This window comes from Salvia splendens, chromosome 1 (assembly GCF_004379255.2).
Source record: "Salvia splendens isolate huo1 chromosome 1, SspV2, whole genome shotgun sequence".
Taxonomy (NCBI): Eukaryota; Viridiplantae; Streptophyta; class Magnoliopsida; order Lamiales; family Lamiaceae; genus Salvia; species Salvia splendens.
In genome coordinates, this window is record NC_056032.1 from 45,758,337 (window position 1) to 45,776,433 (window position 18,097).

General features: G+C 34.2%; 2 protein-coding genes across 2 annotated transcripts; both read right to left on the reverse strand.

Annotated features, from left to right (window-relative positions):
- Positions 1-3,616: 3,616 nt before the first annotated feature.
- On the reverse strand, positions 3,617-10,594 carry LOC121802217 (ent-copalyl diphosphate synthase, chloroplastic-like). Its single transcript, XM_042201836.1, has 15 exons — positions 10,408-10,594; positions 10,259-10,327; positions 10,110-10,195; positions 9,722-10,031; positions 9,252-9,435; positions 8,920-9,134; positions 8,501-8,621; positions 8,301-8,413; positions 7,325-7,551; positions 6,167-6,282; positions 5,307-5,405; positions 4,966-5,205; positions 4,734-4,845; positions 3,987-4,178; positions 3,617-3,889 (listed from the first exon to the last, which is right to left on the reverse strand). Exons 1-15 carry the CDS (start codon positions 10,463-10,465, stop codon positions 3,662-3,664), a joined length of 2,370 nt encoding a protein of 789 aa, XP_042057770.1. The 5' UTR covers positions 10,466-10,594; the 3' UTR covers positions 3,617-3,661.
- Positions 10,595-13,545: 2,951 nt separating this feature from the next.
- Positions 13,546-17,740, reverse strand: LOC121755717 (protein TIME FOR COFFEE-like). Its single transcript, XM_042151078.1, has 11 exons — positions 17,494-17,740; positions 17,113-17,400; positions 16,949-17,022; positions 16,701-16,872; positions 16,357-16,621; positions 16,193-16,253; positions 15,836-15,989; positions 15,687-15,753; positions 15,549-15,612; positions 15,126-15,458; positions 13,546-15,033 (listed from the first exon to the last, which is right to left on the reverse strand). Exons 1-11 carry the CDS (start codon positions 17,588-17,590, stop codon positions 13,843-13,845), a joined length of 2,766 nt encoding a protein of 921 aa, XP_042007012.1. The 5' UTR covers positions 17,591-17,740; the 3' UTR covers positions 13,546-13,842.
- Between the last annotated feature and the right edge of the window lie 357 nt (positions 17,741-18,097).

The following is an 18,097-nucleotide window of genomic DNA, read 5'->3' on the forward strand; positions in this document are numbered from 1 at the left end:
TTGATTCATTTAATAATAAAAAATGAGATGGAACGGATAAAATGTGAAACGGGATGGAAGGAAGTGCAACAAATACAGTTGTTTAGTTTAGTACTCCCTCCGTCCCGGACTACTTGCTCTTATTTTCTTTCTGGGCGTCCCAAGTTATTTGCACTCTTTCTATTTTTAGTAAAAATTATCACCTACAGCCGCAATTGTTGACTTTGCTATACACTCATTCCTTAATCTCCGTGCCGAAAAGGAAATGTGCGAGTAGTCCGGGACGGAGGGAGTATAATAACGATGACGTTTGGATGTGACGTCGTTTTAATTAATCTGTATTGTCACGTAAATAAGTCATTAAGTAATGACATTGACAACATCATAGCTCGTTTGATAAGAAAGATGGGATATAAGAAGATTTGCAAAGTAAGATAAGAAATGCGGGCTTGGATGGACCATAGAGAATAACACAGGCTTACATGATAAGTTAACTATAATACTAAACATTTGAAAATGTCATATAAGTATCTATATCTAGGCATTACCAACTTATCAAACATGTAGTTTAATAGCTTTACTTGTAGATTTTAAAAATGATATGCAATATCATAATTCAACAAAAATTTAGGAATTTACAAGCAAATACCCCTTAAAAGTTGATTTTATCGCTTGTTAATTTAACAAGCAAAATACTATAGAAGCTTCCTAATTTAAGTTAACTAAAATAGTAGGAGTAGAAATAAATAAATGGAACGGCAATTGGTTTACTGTTGAGAAAATGAAAATGGATCAGTATTGAGGAGCAGCTAAGGTAGATATATATACTCAGTTGAAAGGCTGTGTTGGCCCAAGAAATGAAAGCCCAATTATATCCATTATACAAACCCAACTTCTTCATATTTGTAAATGTTATGTGTTTTTATCATTATATAAATATTAATGAACATGTTAGAAAAAAATAGTTTCATTATAAGTTAAGTTTGTAAATATGATACCATTACGATCAATTTCAACCGTACCGACTTTTAGGTACGTTGTACCAATATCCTATATACTGTACTTTCACGATGTACCAAAATTTGTTACATCGTACTAAAATATCATTATACCAAAATCTTGTTTCATAGCATGTATTTATGGCATGAAATTTTAATATATATTGTATTGTTGGTTTATATCGGCATGTGGTACTATATCAAAAAATTCAATATATACGGCACTACAAAGTATATACGGTAAAATACGATATGCATAGAAATTTTAATATGTCACGATATATAAAAATGTATACCGTTATTGTACTGATACATTTTAGCCAATATCAGACTCTATCGAAAATTTTAATATTTTCGATTACGATAAATATGGTATACCAATATTTCGGTATTTTGTGGCCCCATGATCTAAGGTGGAGAATATATCCTATTTGTGGCCATAAATTTGACCACAAATTGAAATAATAGCATTATGGGAACCACTTGTGTACCTAAATGGTTGGTGTTTTACACCTTCGACCTACACTCTCTTTCACACACACACACACACACACAAAATCTATTATCTATATATGTGTGTTGGATAAGTAGATGGAATAAAGGTGAAGGTGAGATGTTGGGGTGTGGCACTACATAAATGTGAGAAAGATATGGTGATGAATATGCATTCTATAAAAAGAACATGAGATATTTCAATTTGGTGGGATCCCATTTTCTTTTGTTTGGTGCTCAAATCGCCACGCTCTCTTCTTCATTAACCATATATATGCATTAAGCCTTTCTTCATCAATTAAGTAAATGTCCCTTCAATCTCCAATTTGTGGCATAGACATATATCCATTTCATTTCACCAATCTAATCTAATCTAATTAGGTATTCTCTCTCTCATTCTCCACTCCAAATCATTTCACCAATACCACTTGCCTAACGATACAAATGTGACATTCATCTTATAGATACATTGTCCTCTTTTTGTGTGGTCTTAGTGATTGTGTTGTCGGTTGTTTTCCTTCTACTCCCTCCGTCTCCGAACAGGAGTCTCAATTCTTCTCGGCATAAATATTGAGAAAAGTGAGTAGAAAAAATGTTAGTGATATAGTGGTATATGAGTCTCACTTGTATCTATAGTTTTGAAATAAAATGTGACTGGAATGAGTTAGTTGAAATTGGTGCCTATTACTATTAATAGTATAAATGAATCGAAACTTCTATTCGCGGACGGACATAAATGGAAAAACGGAACTCCTATTCGCAATGGAAGGAGTAACATTTATAAGTGCCCCTCTCATATTCTCACTTTAAGGTATACTATCCATTATCTTTAGGTAAAGTTGTGGTATCTTTTCTCTTTTTTTTGCAAATTTAAAATAGTGATATGCAAATTGAAAATAGTGAAAATTCATCTTAATTCAGTAGTTTCACATAAAATGTTGTGACGTAATTCACAGTGTAAAGATCAATACTATTTCCCTTTTCTGTAATAATAGATGTCACTAATTTAGATTTTTGGCAATTTGGTAGGTAACAAGATTATAATTATTTTGTTAAATGTCTAGGCTCTGCATTGCATTTTGGACCACTTAATAGTAAATACAGACGTGTAATATAGATTTTCATTTCCACGTCAGATATGGAGTCCACATTAATAGAGTTTTTCGATAAATAAAATTCGGGAATTGCATCATTATTGAAAAAAATGTAACAATAATATGTGTGAAATTGTCAAAAATCAAATTAAGAACCTGGAGTAGTATTTTATTTGTATTTCAAAATTATATAATCAAAATTTAATTCAAAAATCAAAACACATATTTAAGACAAACTCCCTCACGATATTATACACATCAACTATGCTATGACTAAAACCTAATTCATTTGTCATATCAATCACACCATTTATTTGGTAGTCAACATGAACAAAAATGAAAAGACACATATAGTACTACTACATGTAAAAAAAAGAAAAATAAGTAGTATAATAGTAGTACATTTTCACTGCGACTACAATTACTAATACTCCCTCCGTCCGCGAGTAGTAGTCTCATTTCTTTCCGGTCCGGACATTACTAAAAAAAGTGGATGAGAAAAAGTTAGGAGAGTATTTAGTTTTAAATGAAATGTGTGTGAAATGAGTTAGTAGAATGTGAGACCTATATACCATTTATAGTAAAAGTGAAATCGGGACTCCTATTCGCAGACGAAGGGAATACATTTCACCAATTATGTTCTCACATTTTATCGTTTTCATCGTCGTTTGTTGGAACTACATCATTTTAATTTATTATCTAGTGTTTATTGAATTGGAGAGAATTTCTAGAAGCATTGATAAAGTTGGTGATTGATATGATAAAGTAGTTTGAAATCAGCTAGTTGTGTTAACAGATTATATATTGTTGAAATTGATAATGTGTAGTGATCATATCATTTCCACCATTATATATGCCAGTCGGATTTAACCATTTATTCATCATTTTATCTGTTGAAAAAACAAAGTCAAGATTTTTCTCAAATGCGTTACTGTTTTATTTGAATAAATATACTATTTTCATCTGATTTTATTTAATATCTTTCATTTTCACTAAATAGTCCACATTCCATGAAATAAAATCCATATTGCTTGATTTATGATCACAGTCAACTAAATATAAGATAGTTGTAAATTAAATTTATTTACATGTACATGATCATTGTACTCTTTCAAAGAGTACTTTCGAAATATGGAAATTAATGGTTCCTATGTTACAATAAGCTGAATAATAAAAGCTTCTAGCAATAATAAAAAAGTTTTGCTTAATTTGTGAATCCAAATCACCTGCGGATTTTGTCACAACTAATTTCACTAATTCTTGCATCGCCGATTCTATGTCCAAAGTTGTAATCCCTCGGGCACTAGCCATGCACCCATTTCCGTCCTAAAACAACACGAAAATCCGCGTCACAAAGATACCTATAGTTATATCTCATTTTCAATAATGAGATAGAGAACGTGATGAAGAAAAAAAATGAAACCTTTCGATGTTGAAACTGATGAAGCTTATCGCAAACACTAACGGCAGCCTTCATCAGATAATCATATTTCGGGTGGAACAGTGGCAACTCCTCAGACTCTGTCCTCACCCGGCCACTTAGGTTTAGTGTTTGCACCAATAGCTCGGCGTCGCGGCCTCCTCCCCCTTCCCAAGTCTTCATCCACTTATGCCACTGCATGGTGGCAGAGTTAGAATATTTTATACTCCTTTCATTCTTAAAAAATAGTATTATTACTGTTTTGCCATTTTGTTTTATCTATCAAATTAGTCAATTTCTATTTTTTTTAAAAAAAATTCGTCACACATTATACTACTATAATGATGTGGATTCCACTTTCTAGTAATACTATTTCTACTAATACTTTTTTATCTTTCTATTTCTTAATTTTACATTAAAACTTGTATTGTTACTAAAGTTTCGATATTTGATGAATGAATATATTATTTTTACAATTTAATTAGGTCGATATTTTTAAAATATCGAGGAAAATGTATATTTGTAACTTTATGAACGTGCAAATAATTGAAGTTAGTTGACTTAATTCTTCTGCAGGCTGCCTTTCTGTGTCAATGAATGGGTAATTTTTTTTAATACCTACATATATGTAGTATGCTCGTTTATGATAACGTGGAACATGAACAACGATATAATTAATTTAAAAATAACTGGACAATAACTATATATAGTTATTGAGAACATGGATATGAATGAGAATGTTGGACATACTGCATTTTTCAATGGTTGATGAATGTTGCAGCCTTGTGCCAACAATATATCCAATGAAAGTTGATTTAGGGTTCTGAGTAATGTCCCCACCAAATTTGGTCTTGTTTTGTACCTGTGGCCATTTCAAGTTTCAATAACTTATATTCGATACGATAAAGCATAACTTAGTTAGTAAGTCAATCAGTTTTCTAACCAATTGACTGAAAGTTCGAGTTACGGTCACTATTATTACCTTACTCCATTTGCATACGTGAGGACGCTGTCACGTTCGAATTCGTCGATGAAGGCACGCTTTTGCTCGGTCGATTGGAAATGTGACGTGATAGTTTGCATTAAAATCGCAGTCTTGGCCCAAGCAAGGCGCTCTTGTGACTTTTCTGGCTCAAAAACTGATGCGGCAGCAACGTAGTATGCTTGCATAAGGCTTCCTTCGCCCAAACCGAAAACACCCAAATTCGAATTCCGGCACCATCTGCCCCCAAAATAATCAAATTAACATTTATTGGTCAAGATTTGGAGAATTTTTTATTTATTTAAACAAAAAAAGAAATTAAGGTATACACTATTTCTTACTTTTGGAGGTCTTTCCATTCTTGTTGGTGTAACGCCTGGCAATTATTATAGTCCAATTTTGCTAGCTCGAGATATATGTTATTGTTCACATATGGCATCCTGAAAAAAGATTTAAATGATTTCATGATAGAATTAACACAACGGAGTATATATACATATTTTACTGAAATCTAAAAATTCCTATCTGAAATTTGTCCTAATCTTTGTAGACAACAACGCATGTATGATCATATTTTCTAATCCAACAATATTAATATAAATACACTCGTAACACATGCATGCAGCCAAAACATGTCACGTGTTTTATTTGGTCAATTCATATTTCTTACTATTTCTTTTCTCTATTCCAAAATATTACTCTCACATTTTTGATGCAAAAGTGTGACAAGAATGACCTAATCTTAGGAATCTCAGAGAAATCATGGTTTCTTGAAATCAAATATATTAGTACTACTAATAATATCAAAATTGGCAGCAAAACATCCCATTTTGAACTAGATCACGTTCCATTATAAAACTAACATATAAAAATAAACTTACACTCTGTTAACTTTTTCAACTCATTTTTTTAATGTTTCTTCAAATCCACACCGAGTAAAATATGGCATTATATCACGGATGGAGGAAGTATATACTCCCTCCGTCCAATAATAGGAGTTCTCCATTTTTGGTACGTTTATGAATAGGAGTTTTATTTCACTTTAACTATAATGGTAAGTAGACCTCATTTTCACCAACGCGCGCATTTCATTCACTATAATATACACAGAACTCATATTTCTTAAAACTCGTCCCCAAAATAAATTAAACTTTAATTGTCGATGGATAGAACAAAAACAAGAATGTAAAAGAAAGTGTACCTATATAAAGTTTTGCCAATCCAAACATCATCTTCACCACCATATTGTTCAAGATAAAATCTTGTTTCAACTCTAGGTAAACTGGCATACCAAGGAACATCTAGTGCATATCCCACCTGTAAAATTTTATCATAAACTTTTTTTCTTTAAAAAATGAATTATTCAAAATAATACTATCAGAAATATTAGCCACTAAGGCATACCCGAATGTTGCAAATAAACAACAAGATAAATTTAATAGGGTCTCTATGTTTTTTGGGATTTAATTAAACTTAATTAATTCTCAATTCATCTGATATCTTTAAATAAAATAAAAAAAAGTTGCCAACTATTAAAAACGGTTTTAAAGGTCATAGATATATAGAGGAATCATCTTATACTCTTCCGTTCCAATTTAAGTGGAGTATTTTTTATTCGACATGAGATTTTATGTAGTAGTATTATAATCCTTACTTTTTGAGGAACTATATATAATTATATATTATATTGTACTTCATATGTTCGTTATTAAATATCCGTTATTATCGTTTCGGGATATAACCTTTATTATATATATGTCATATTGCACTTGTAATATATTTGGTTAATGAAATGCTACGTTCTAGTAATTCATTTCAATCGTATTTTATTACAAGTGACTCATATTATATTAATTTTTTTCACACGCTTTATTTTACATTTCTTAAAGCTAAGATATTTAATCCTACACGAAATATATAGTAGTACTATATATATTTTTCACTTTTGATACAAACAACGTATATTTTCCTCTCAAGTAAACTAGCTCGAACTTTTCACTACATATTCTTATAAGTATAATGTGATTACTCTTTCAAAGTGACTATGGCTCTTTACATAGTTGAAAGGAAACCTAAAAGCTTATCCACATTTCCCAAAATAAAGAAACATTATCATTCCTTATCAAATGAAAAGTTCACTCTTTTCTACCACATAAATTCATGTTTTCTTCGTCCATAATCAATTGTCTTTTCCTTTCTATTTCAATCCGTTCATAAAAATTAATTAAATTTATTTATTTTTAAATGGTCCATCTTTTTTTCTTCTACCTCCTATTTATCCACCTATCTTTTACATATAAATTTACATTAAAACCCGTGTTGTGTACTATTAACATCTCGCGCACACACACGGACTGACCTCGCCGGGAAGGTCTTTGGTGATGATCCATTTATCCAAGAGCTCATTATCAGCTCTCTTTTGGTGCAAGAATTTAGAAGAGAAAGCAGCTGCATCTTCTAGAATGTTCTCTCCCGGGAAAATCAACTGAGCCGCCCTGTAAAGATTGAACATTCCGGTAACCGCCTGCGTCGACTGTCCCTTGAAGCAGAAGAACTCTCCACCACTCCAGAAATGTCCAAACACATCTGCATATTTCTTTCTATCTCAATTACTTTTAAAAAGTAAAATGAAAATTTTTAATTATGAACATCCATTTATGGTTTTAAAAAATGAGATTTATGGATTTTCCACTTTTAAATACTAAAACTTTGGTAAAATAAAAGAGAATAAGAGAAACAATGGGTAATGTAGTAAGAGAAATAGAGAGAAAAAGTAATGGAATTAGTGTTAATGATGGATTGTGGGTCTATTTCCTAAAATGGAAAGTTTCTATTTTTAGGAAACGAGACAAAAAGAAAAGAATTTTTATTTTTAGAAAATGGGAAGAGTATAATGTGAGTGGAATAGTTTAGTGCAATGCAAACGGACTTGGAAAGAATGAAATGAGTTAATGAGAATTCTAACTACAAATATCTATGTATGGTAAAATTAAACTTGTGGTGCCTAACTTTTGAGTATTAGTTTCATAAAAAAAATACTAGTAATTAAAATGATTTAATGAAATATGATGACCATTTAATAAAGAAAAAAGAAGTTAAGTGGAGTAATCTTGATCTCGCACGTCCATTTACAGTAAAAATATAACATGTCATGTGTATCCTCACTTTTGTATATTAATTTTATAATAGAATCGTGAGTTGAATAATTTAGTAAAGTGCAAAACTCACTTATCAATTCTAGAAAAAAATTGAAATGCGTATTTTTCATTGCATACATCCATTAATAGTAAAATGTGATTTTATTTCGTGTATAGAAGAAGTATTAGTATTATTACCGGCCGAAACCTTGTATCCATGCAACCTCAGCAGCCGGAACGCCATAGCCGTGTCATCGATGTCCTGAACTTCCGAGTTCCGTGCCCAGCAGATCCCTTTTTCCGTCCAATACCTTTGCAATAATATTTTCAAAATTAAGAATTTTAGGAGTATTTTTTATTTGGTCCACAAAAAATATAATTTACTTGTACGGCTGTACCAGTGAACATATGCGATACATTCGTCCATCTCTGTCTGAAAATAACGTGAGACTCCAAGTCTTTGCAATCTGTCTACTGCCCATAAATGCTCGAACAAATCCACAGGGTACACATTTGGAACTAATTAATCATTCAAATAAATCACATAAGTATAAATTAGATTTAATGGGTTCACATATGAAATATCTCTCGTCAAGGATAACATGCACAAATTGGTTGCCTACATGTAACATACTTATTGTTTATGTTTTTCAACTAAAAAACATTTTATGTACATAAATAAACAACATTGCTTACTCGTATCGTATGATTTCTTGTCTACTTACATCAGATACAATTTCACCAAACAAATTAATGACATTTCCATGCAATTTTTGAAGTTGTGGGACAGATATTTATTTGATCAAATTGAATATACCTCCTCCATTAAATTTGTTGAGGTGGTTGGTCAAATAGTTGAGGCAATTATGATCTTTGGTTTGTTGGAGAGCAAAAGCAGTGGAAGAAGGAGAGAAGAGAAAAGAGCCATCTTCACTTTGCAATTTCAATAGCTTTTCCCACATTAAACCTTCCATTCCTTCCAAACTATGAAGCAAGGTTGTGGGCATTTGGTGTAGTATGTCTTTTGGTATCCTGCAATTTATTATTATTATTATTATTATTTCCATTATTTTTCATTCAAAAGAGAGTAAAAAAATACTATCTTTTTACTTCAACTATATTCTTCACAACAATAACATCAATGCTTACTTTTTGAGCTTTATCTCTCTTCTTGCATAGATCTCTCTCAACCTTCTCGTATCGCTGGGGATATCGATTCCGAGCTCTTTTGCTTTATCAATGAGCGACGGCAGCGCCACCTCGAAACCTATCGGCATATGCTCCATGTTCTCCTCCTCCAGTCTGTTAATATTCTTTTTAATAAATAAAATCCCTGCAAAAAATAATATATTAAATATTGTTCTCAAATGAAACAAAATGAGGTACTTTTTTCGTCCACGAAAATTAATCTCATTTTTTCTCATTCTATTATGTCCCACCAATGAAAACTTTGTTCACCAAAATTTCTTTGTTTCACTCTTCTTTATCCTTTTTTGTTTCTCTTTCTTAACTAATGGTGCATTAAATTAAAACTATGTAATCTACAAATAAGACTACTATTTTTTTTTACAAAAGAACTGAAACCACTATATAAGATAACAACAACAGAAAATACGAACCTTTCTCTGTTTTCTCGGGATTTACGTCCCAAGATCTCAACGCGACCACGCACGCCAGCGTGTTGATGATCCGGTCGAAGATCGAGAATCTTCGACCGTCGCCCCACGACCCGTCGCCGAGCTGGTTCCTCGAGATCCACTCGAGGCTCGACGGGAACTGCGGCCCCGCCTCATCAGCCGCGGCCACGAGCGCCACCCACGCAGTATCGTACGGCGAGACGCTGATCTCGCCGTCGCCCATCGACCGCAGCATCGACCGGACCGCCCCAGCCAGCTCCGCGATCTCATCCGATGTCGTTACTATCTCCCTCTAATAAAAACAAAGCCATTCAAAAAAAATATAATCTCTTTCTTCCAAAATAGAAGAAAAGTTGCTAATTTTTAGCACCTTTAAAGAATCTTTTTCTGTGTCGTCTTCCACAATCTCATGCCACTTTATCACTGGCAAACCACTCTGAATCGCATCTACGAACTCTGCAGAATTTTTTTTTTTTCAGACAAGATTATGAATTTATGAGAGAGAGGGAAAAAAAAAACCTTGTGTACGAGGTTTGGAGATGGCATTGCATTGTAGTGAGGAAGATTGTCTGAAGAGTTGAAGATATGCTGCAAAATAGTAATTTGCAGAGTGTTAGAATTTTGAAAGCGAAGAATCGAGAATATTGAAGAGAGAGAGGAGTGATGACCGGAGCGAGAGGTGGCGGAGATGAGGCGGAAGGCGATGGGATAGGAAGAGAGAGCCATGAGTGAGTGAGAATGTGTGTTGGATTTGTAGAGAGAGAGAGGAAGAAGGAGGGGTTTAAATGGAGAGGGATGGGAAAGAAAGAGACAGAAACGACTTCCCAAGAGATTCCCACGAATAGATGCATGGGTTCATCCAAATTCTCGAAAATGAGAGCACTCCTTTTCGCATCCATCATATATTTCCGAAATAAAATCACCAAATTTGGTCAATCTCGTAATTTCTATACTTTATATGATAGTAGTAATTTTGACAACTTCCGAAAATAAACACCGTTTGAACGACACAGAGTTTTAGTGTACAATTGATAAAGTATGAGAAATATAAAAAGAAAATATTATTGGACTATTGTTAGTGGCGAATGGGACACACTCATTAGTGAGAAAAAAGTTTACCAACGATAAGAACAGGCTATTTTTATGTGACATACAAAAATGGAAAGATTGGCTATTTTTATGGGACGAGCTATATGTCCATAATTTAAAGATCCATCTAGTATTTCCTTGGCTAAGAAGTTTCTGGCATTTCTCTAGTATCATAATCATTCCTCATAATTATGTGTGAGAATGAGTATGATTCATGCATGTATGATTATCATTTGTTGGAGAATTTAAAAAAATCATGATATGATTAATAATAAATTGTGGGAATACTTCAACTTTTTATAGATAAAATGAAGTTAAGTACTTGTGCGGAAAATCCTATCTCCAACAAATATGGTAAAGATTGAAATAAAAGCCAATTTATGATTCACAACATGTGATAAAACCGACGATACTTAGCAAAGCAACAATGGAGTAACTATTAAGTACATAAAAGAATATTAAACTGACAAAATGATAATTAAAAATGATGGTTGTGATAGTAAGTTAACATCCAATTTGTATGTTTCCATTAAGGATTTTCGAATATTTGCAGTTTTTTGATGCTAAATAATAGTGACAAGAGTCCAAGGAATATTAGTTTGAGGCATCTTATTTTGTTCACGAGTAGTAATAATACAAGTTTGAGGCATCTTTATCTTTGTTTGTACTAAGTTGAGTTTGGATTCATTTTTGTATAATAAAAGAGTATTTAATGTACTTATTATTTATACATGCAATATGCATGGAAAGTGACGATGACTCATTGTGTGGTCGATTCATTATTACTATTCGTGAATTTTATTAGTATTACTTTTATGTGTCATTTACCAGTAGTCATTGTGTGACACTACATAATCTTCAACTAAGTGAAAGTGTTTTCAGCATTGATTAATCGTGAAATCAGGTTTACAATAAAAGGCATGTTTTAACTATATATGACATTTCACATCATGTAAGTTATGAGTCGAATTAATTTGTTACTTAATAACTAAATATCACATGTTTTAACTATATATGACATTTCACATCATGTAAGTTATGAGTCGAATTAATTTGTTACTTAATAACTAAATATCACAGAGTCATCAATGGCTAACTAATTAGCAATCACAAATTAAGATCAAATTTCGGCCATTAAATTAAGAGATCTAGTGATTGAAATAATGTCACATAGATTATATTTTATATTAAAAAAATTATTAAATAAACTTAAAGGGTATTAATGTCAATTCTCTCTCATCAAAATCATCTTAAAATTTTAAATTTACGTAACTCTCTTGATTTAAATTATTTTTTTACAAAAAATATATCAAATTAAAGATAATTTTATAAGGATTCTAATGAGATCTCAATTGCATATGTTCCGACGATGTTCAGGTGATTAAATTTGATAAATTATATTTCAATTTTTGTGCATGTTGATAAACATATTTTATCAATAAATGCAAAAAAAATCTCAATATAATGTATGCAAAAGGTCAATATAATGTATGTAAAATATCAATAAAACTGTGTTGATATTTTCTTGTACTTGTGTTGATTTTCTCATGTCATATTGTTGATATTTGTAATACACAATGTTGATATAAAAAAACACCCACGAAAATTATCATATGATAACATAATGACGATATTACCATTTGTTCATATTTTGTCTACTATTTATTGAAATTTGTGAGTTTTAATCCCATCCACTTATTTCAAAATCTAAGGGTGTAAATTTAGTCTTAGTTTTGGATTATGATGTTATAAGCATTAGAAGAGGACCCTCAATATATATTACTAATTCTTTTGTAGTAAAAGGCATGTTAATTAATTTGTTAAGCCTTTGATACGAAAGAGTGAAGACTTACAAAAAATTTTAGGTAATTTGTTAGTATTTGCATTCATTCCATACATCATCACTCATCAGTAGTATACTTGCCACTGACCAACAATTTTATTTTTGCAATAATCGTATAACAAAAAAGATTATTGGCCCAAATTCTACATTAATGGGTTTTTTTGTAGGCCTATTTAGCATTTCATTATTGAGTTTTTTTTAGTACAATAAAATTGCTAAATGTATTTAAGATAACAGATACTACTACAAAATAAAAGGCTTGAACGTTTCAACAAAAAATGTGAAAAAATAAAATAAATTGATGGAATAATTAAACAAAATCTAATTGCTCAATGGCTAAACTTAGTTGATGGTCCATGTTTCCCTTATTTCTAGTTTAGAGCCAAAAGCCCATTCGGTTGGGCTAATGAAGCACTTAAATCACATAAATAATTTTTGCCAAATAGTTTTCTTTTGTCTTAATTCACTAAAAAATACCTAAGCGCAGAAAACGTGAGTTGTGATTGAATAAAGAAATCTTAGTTACTAATACCAAGCATATATAAACTTTTTATGATTAAAATATGAATTAAACAAAAAAATGGTCTAAACAGAAAACATAACCAAATAATAATGAAAAAATGCCATAAGTGACAAGTCAACTTGGGATAAAATTTCAAACATAAAACAAAGTTTTGAGGTTGACAACTCATGTTAACAACATTAATTTAATACCAAGATGTTTTGCCACCTCATCAACTTAACTCCCTAAAATCAAAACAGCAACCAACTAACTAACCAACAGATAAGATGTCAACATTTCATATTACAAGAAGGAAAAAATGAACCAAAGCCCACTTTTTTTTACTAATTATAGTTGGATAACACTTTCCCATTCAAAAATCAAGTAAAATAATCATTGAAAAAATTGAAGTTTATATGTATGGGCATATGGCTATCATTCATGATATGTAGTAACATATTAGTCTATACAAAAACAACACATTAGTGTTGCATTTAAACCAAATGGATTAGTAAGGTAGGGAGCCAACTGATAAATAAACACTATCAAAGTTGCAACCCTCCAAAATTTTCAACCAAACTTATTCCAATCTCTCTTCTTTCTCCTCCTCCTGATTAATAATGACATTATTGCAGAAGCAATTAAATCTTACCAGGGTGGAAGAAACGTTCAGTATTTGAGCTCCGGCAGTTGGCCGGGACACGTGCCTAGAATCGATGGAACGTTCCGTCTGCAAGCAGGGGACGGCGACTTCTGGCAATCCGCCTCTTGGGATGGTATTGGTGAGGCCACGGAAGAGGGATTTCTTGGCATCACAGACTGATGTCCTTGAAACGAACCATTACCAAAGGTTATGTGAGTTTGGCCTTGAGACACGTGGCTACTGCTGCTCGGGAGTACGCCAGCAAGGAAAGATCCATGAACGTTGTGATGCTGCTGAAAATTTGGGACAGGAACACCAGATGTTGTCTGAAATGGTGGGCGGCCATCGAGGGAGGATGGAAGAAAATTCATATTTCGAGCATCGAACTTGGGAGGTCCCATGGTGGAGAGGGCTGATATCTCTGAGTAATCAGATCTTGAGGAGTTAAGAGACTGACCACCACTGGCTACGGACTTCCCTTCGGAGGTCTGGAAATTCTTCTGGTGTAATATCTGCATACCACTCGGAGACATGTCAGGAGGCATCTGGAACATACCAGAGCTCTGCACCGTGGATGAGAAGCTGAGCACTGGGGTAGCAGAAGCATTTGAACCGAAAGAGAAATCATATGCAACTCTGCTCTTGGAACCCTGTTGTGGAGAACTATTTGGTTTTGCAGAGTGAGATACAACGCTAGGAGCAAACGAAGCACCATTTTTCCAATTAATTTCAGCATCAGACATGATGGACGAGTAGGAGGGCTGGGCCGGCTTCTCTGACTGCAGATTTGCAGATACAGTAGTAGGGAGTTTATTCTCACTGGTGGACTGTGGTTGTCTATGTGATGACAAGTTCATATTTTGAGAAGCTGATTGGGATGAAGCATGATGAGATGTGGTGAAAGGCTGCTGATTGAATGCCGGGGAAGGGTACAAAGAGGGGTTAAAGAAGGGGATTGAATTGGATCCTCCTTTAAAGGGAGGCATTGAAATGTTTGTTGAAACAGGGATCGAGCAACCATTGTTCTGTAGTATGGCCATGTATGGGGAAGAAGTTGATGCATTAGGCAAAGGAAAGTTGACCGGAAGTCGCCCAGCTGTAGACAGCATAGTAGTATTTGCAGCTGAGGTTGCAGATTGAGGAGATCCAGAAGAATTAGTTGGTGCCATCATTGTCATTTGATGGTTACCAAACGGCAATAGAAAACCGTGGCCATGCTACAATCATCAAGAAAACAAACTAAATTTAGCTTCTTAATTGTTATGAAGAGCCCGTAATGACAAACAGGGATTCAGGGAACAAGCTTTACCAAGAAACTAGAAGCGGAGGCTTGATGTGAGGACTTACTGCTTGTGCTATTTAAAGCCACAGCAGCATCCGAGCTCTTATCTTTTCCATTTCCAACAGAACTAGTTGCTAAATTCTGCCCTCCTTGAAACTCTCCAAGAAATGGGCTTCTGGGGATGAAGTGTTGGGCTGGTGATGTAAATTTTAGGCTCGGTGACTTGCTTCCACACAAAGCTATGGGACCAGTTGATAGAGACTTCTTGACGAGCTCCTGGTGGCAATGGATGCTTTGCGCGAGGTATTGATGGATGGCACATCTCTTTGGACGAGGCTGAGAGAATTTAAATTGAGGGGGCTGCACATTTTCAAAACCACTATGACAGTCAAATAATCAAACTGAAGTAAATAAGATGAGCATTGCTTTCAAATCCATCATGTGAAGTACCTGCATTATCAATGAAGATTTCGTGATTCCATTTATAGGCATAGCTTGCAGAGGCAGCATAAATCTGCATATGAAAACAATTCAGCAATGCCTGCAGCAATTAAAAAGAAGGAAGAAACAGGATTCTACGTTACACACCCTGGATTAGGAAGAACACCAGGCCAGCTACTCATACCAATAGGGAAAGGCAACAAGGAAGTTGGTGCTGCAACAATAGTAATATACAAGTAAATTTTATGCATTCAGATTCTTGAAACCTTAAATACTCCAAATTCAATATGAATTACATTGATTTTTATTCTCCTTCCTAGCTTGCTGCTGAGGGTTATGCTTCTCAACATCAAGATTTGACTGTTGATTGCTATTAACAATCCCAATCTTCTCTCCGTGCATTCCTGATGCAACCGCAAAGATACCGTCCTTTGCAGCAACCTCACTCTTCTAAAGCGGATTTACAAGTACAAAAAACTCCAGTCAATTTACATACACATAAAATAAGTTCTTTCCCGAATTATAAACGTTAAAAAGATCAGCCTGCCTTTCGAACAGCTTGATCCATAACAGCAGGCTCAGTCCACACATGCCATTAGAATTTGAGAATCACAAGCCCAAAAAACAGAGACCACTTCAATTAAGGTACTCACCATCAAATCAATCTCCAGCTTAGTTTCCTTCTTAGTCTCCACAATAACTGCGTCATAATGCCTGAAACATAAATGCCGTTAGAAGAGGTGGAGGAGATGGAGAAACTCGGCTGAAATAACGTATTAGTCCACTATAAAATTAAGCAAAAATTAGGGATGCTCACGCTTTTGTAACTGTCGCATCCTGAATTTCACAAGCATTTACTTTAGCAGATGACGGCGACTCGCTTTCTTTTGGAGACCCCACTTTAACTTTATTCACAAAACCATCATCCGGAAACCTCTCTTTCTCAGCCCTTCCTTCTCTCTTTAGCTCTTTCAACGAGTCACCCAAATCTGCTCCAGCATTCGCTTTTATTGGTGGCTCATTTTGAACTGAAAAGGCGTGATTCTCATCTTTGCCACCATCAGCTTTCGATATCTTTAACTCTGTATTCCACCAATTCTACTGTAACTGTTGCGAAACAAAACTTCCGAATAAATTAAATAGAAATCACAGAAAATTTACTGTCGCCAGCTGGAAGTAATCTATCTCTATCAACGCTTTCTTGTCTTTGCGAAGATTTGGATTGGGATTGGGATTGTTTCATCAGATCGAACAGAGCTTCAGCAACCTCAATCTCGATATCATCTTGACTCTGCTTGGGATTTGAAATCGGATTTCTTCGCTCCGAATATTTCTGCTAAGTAATTTCCACGTCAATTCGCCGTCGCATCAAAACGCATATTCAAAAAAAATCCGAAAACCAAACTAACCATCTTTTTCATAGAGTCATCGCCAAAGCCGCCACTGCCTGAATTGGAAAACTCTTGCAATCTCTTCGCCGAAGCTATGCAAAATAAAAATTAAAACTAACAAGGCAATCAACAACATAAAAAAGAAGAAGATAATGATTATTCCACTTATTCCAAACATTTACCAGAGCGGGCTCTTCGGGGAACAGGAACCCCCAACATTTCGTCTCCGGCGGCTATAAGAACCGGCGATGAGCGGTGTGCACGGAGACCTCGGCGATTATTCAACGAGAATTGATTATGCTGATGAATCCTCATCTCCTCTTCCTCTTCACTCGAGTCCGTACTCTCGCTTCTCTGCTGCGCCGCAGTCCTATCGATTCTTCTTCTCTTGCGAAACTCTCGTTCCAGCTCCTTCTCCTCTCGATCTCCTAACCTCACGGTTTCCTGCGATTTCATCTGCCTATCCTTGTCTGCAAAATTCGGAAAACAAGGATGGCAAAAACACATTAATAAAAATCAAAATACAAAAATAATCGTCGAATCTCTAGAATTTTTTTTCTCACCGATTGAATCTTTGAGAGTAGTGATCCTTTGCCGTCTTCTCGGCAAATCGTTAGCTGCGGAGACAGTCGCTCTTCGTGTATCTCTGTTCCTCTCCATTTACTGCAAAAATCTCCTCCAATTCACCGGATTTCCACCATTGGCGCCGGCAGAATGAGCAGAATCAGAAATGAAATTCCGGAAAACTGTAAGCACACTCCGAGATTTACACAAAAACGAAACTGAATTCGTTGAAAATCTCTCTCTCTCTCTCTGAATGTGAAGCTTCTTGTAGTTATTTTTAACTCACGCGAAACCTACTCATGAGCCGGTGTGGACGGCATCGATTTCTCTCTCGCCCGCTTAACATTGGATATCCGTCCGATCAAATCTTCATCTAACGGCCACGATCAGCCGGTGCCAACATGGCACAACTGTCGCTTTCCTGGTTATAATAAGCTGCTCCCGAGCCTCACACTGCCACGTTGCTCATTTATTATTTGTATTTCATCAGCTAACTTTCCTCATATCTTACTATCAATTTTAAATTTTTGAATTATTATGTTACCAATTTATTAATAATTTTGCAATCATATTAATTTTGATGCTAACTTAACTTTATTGCAT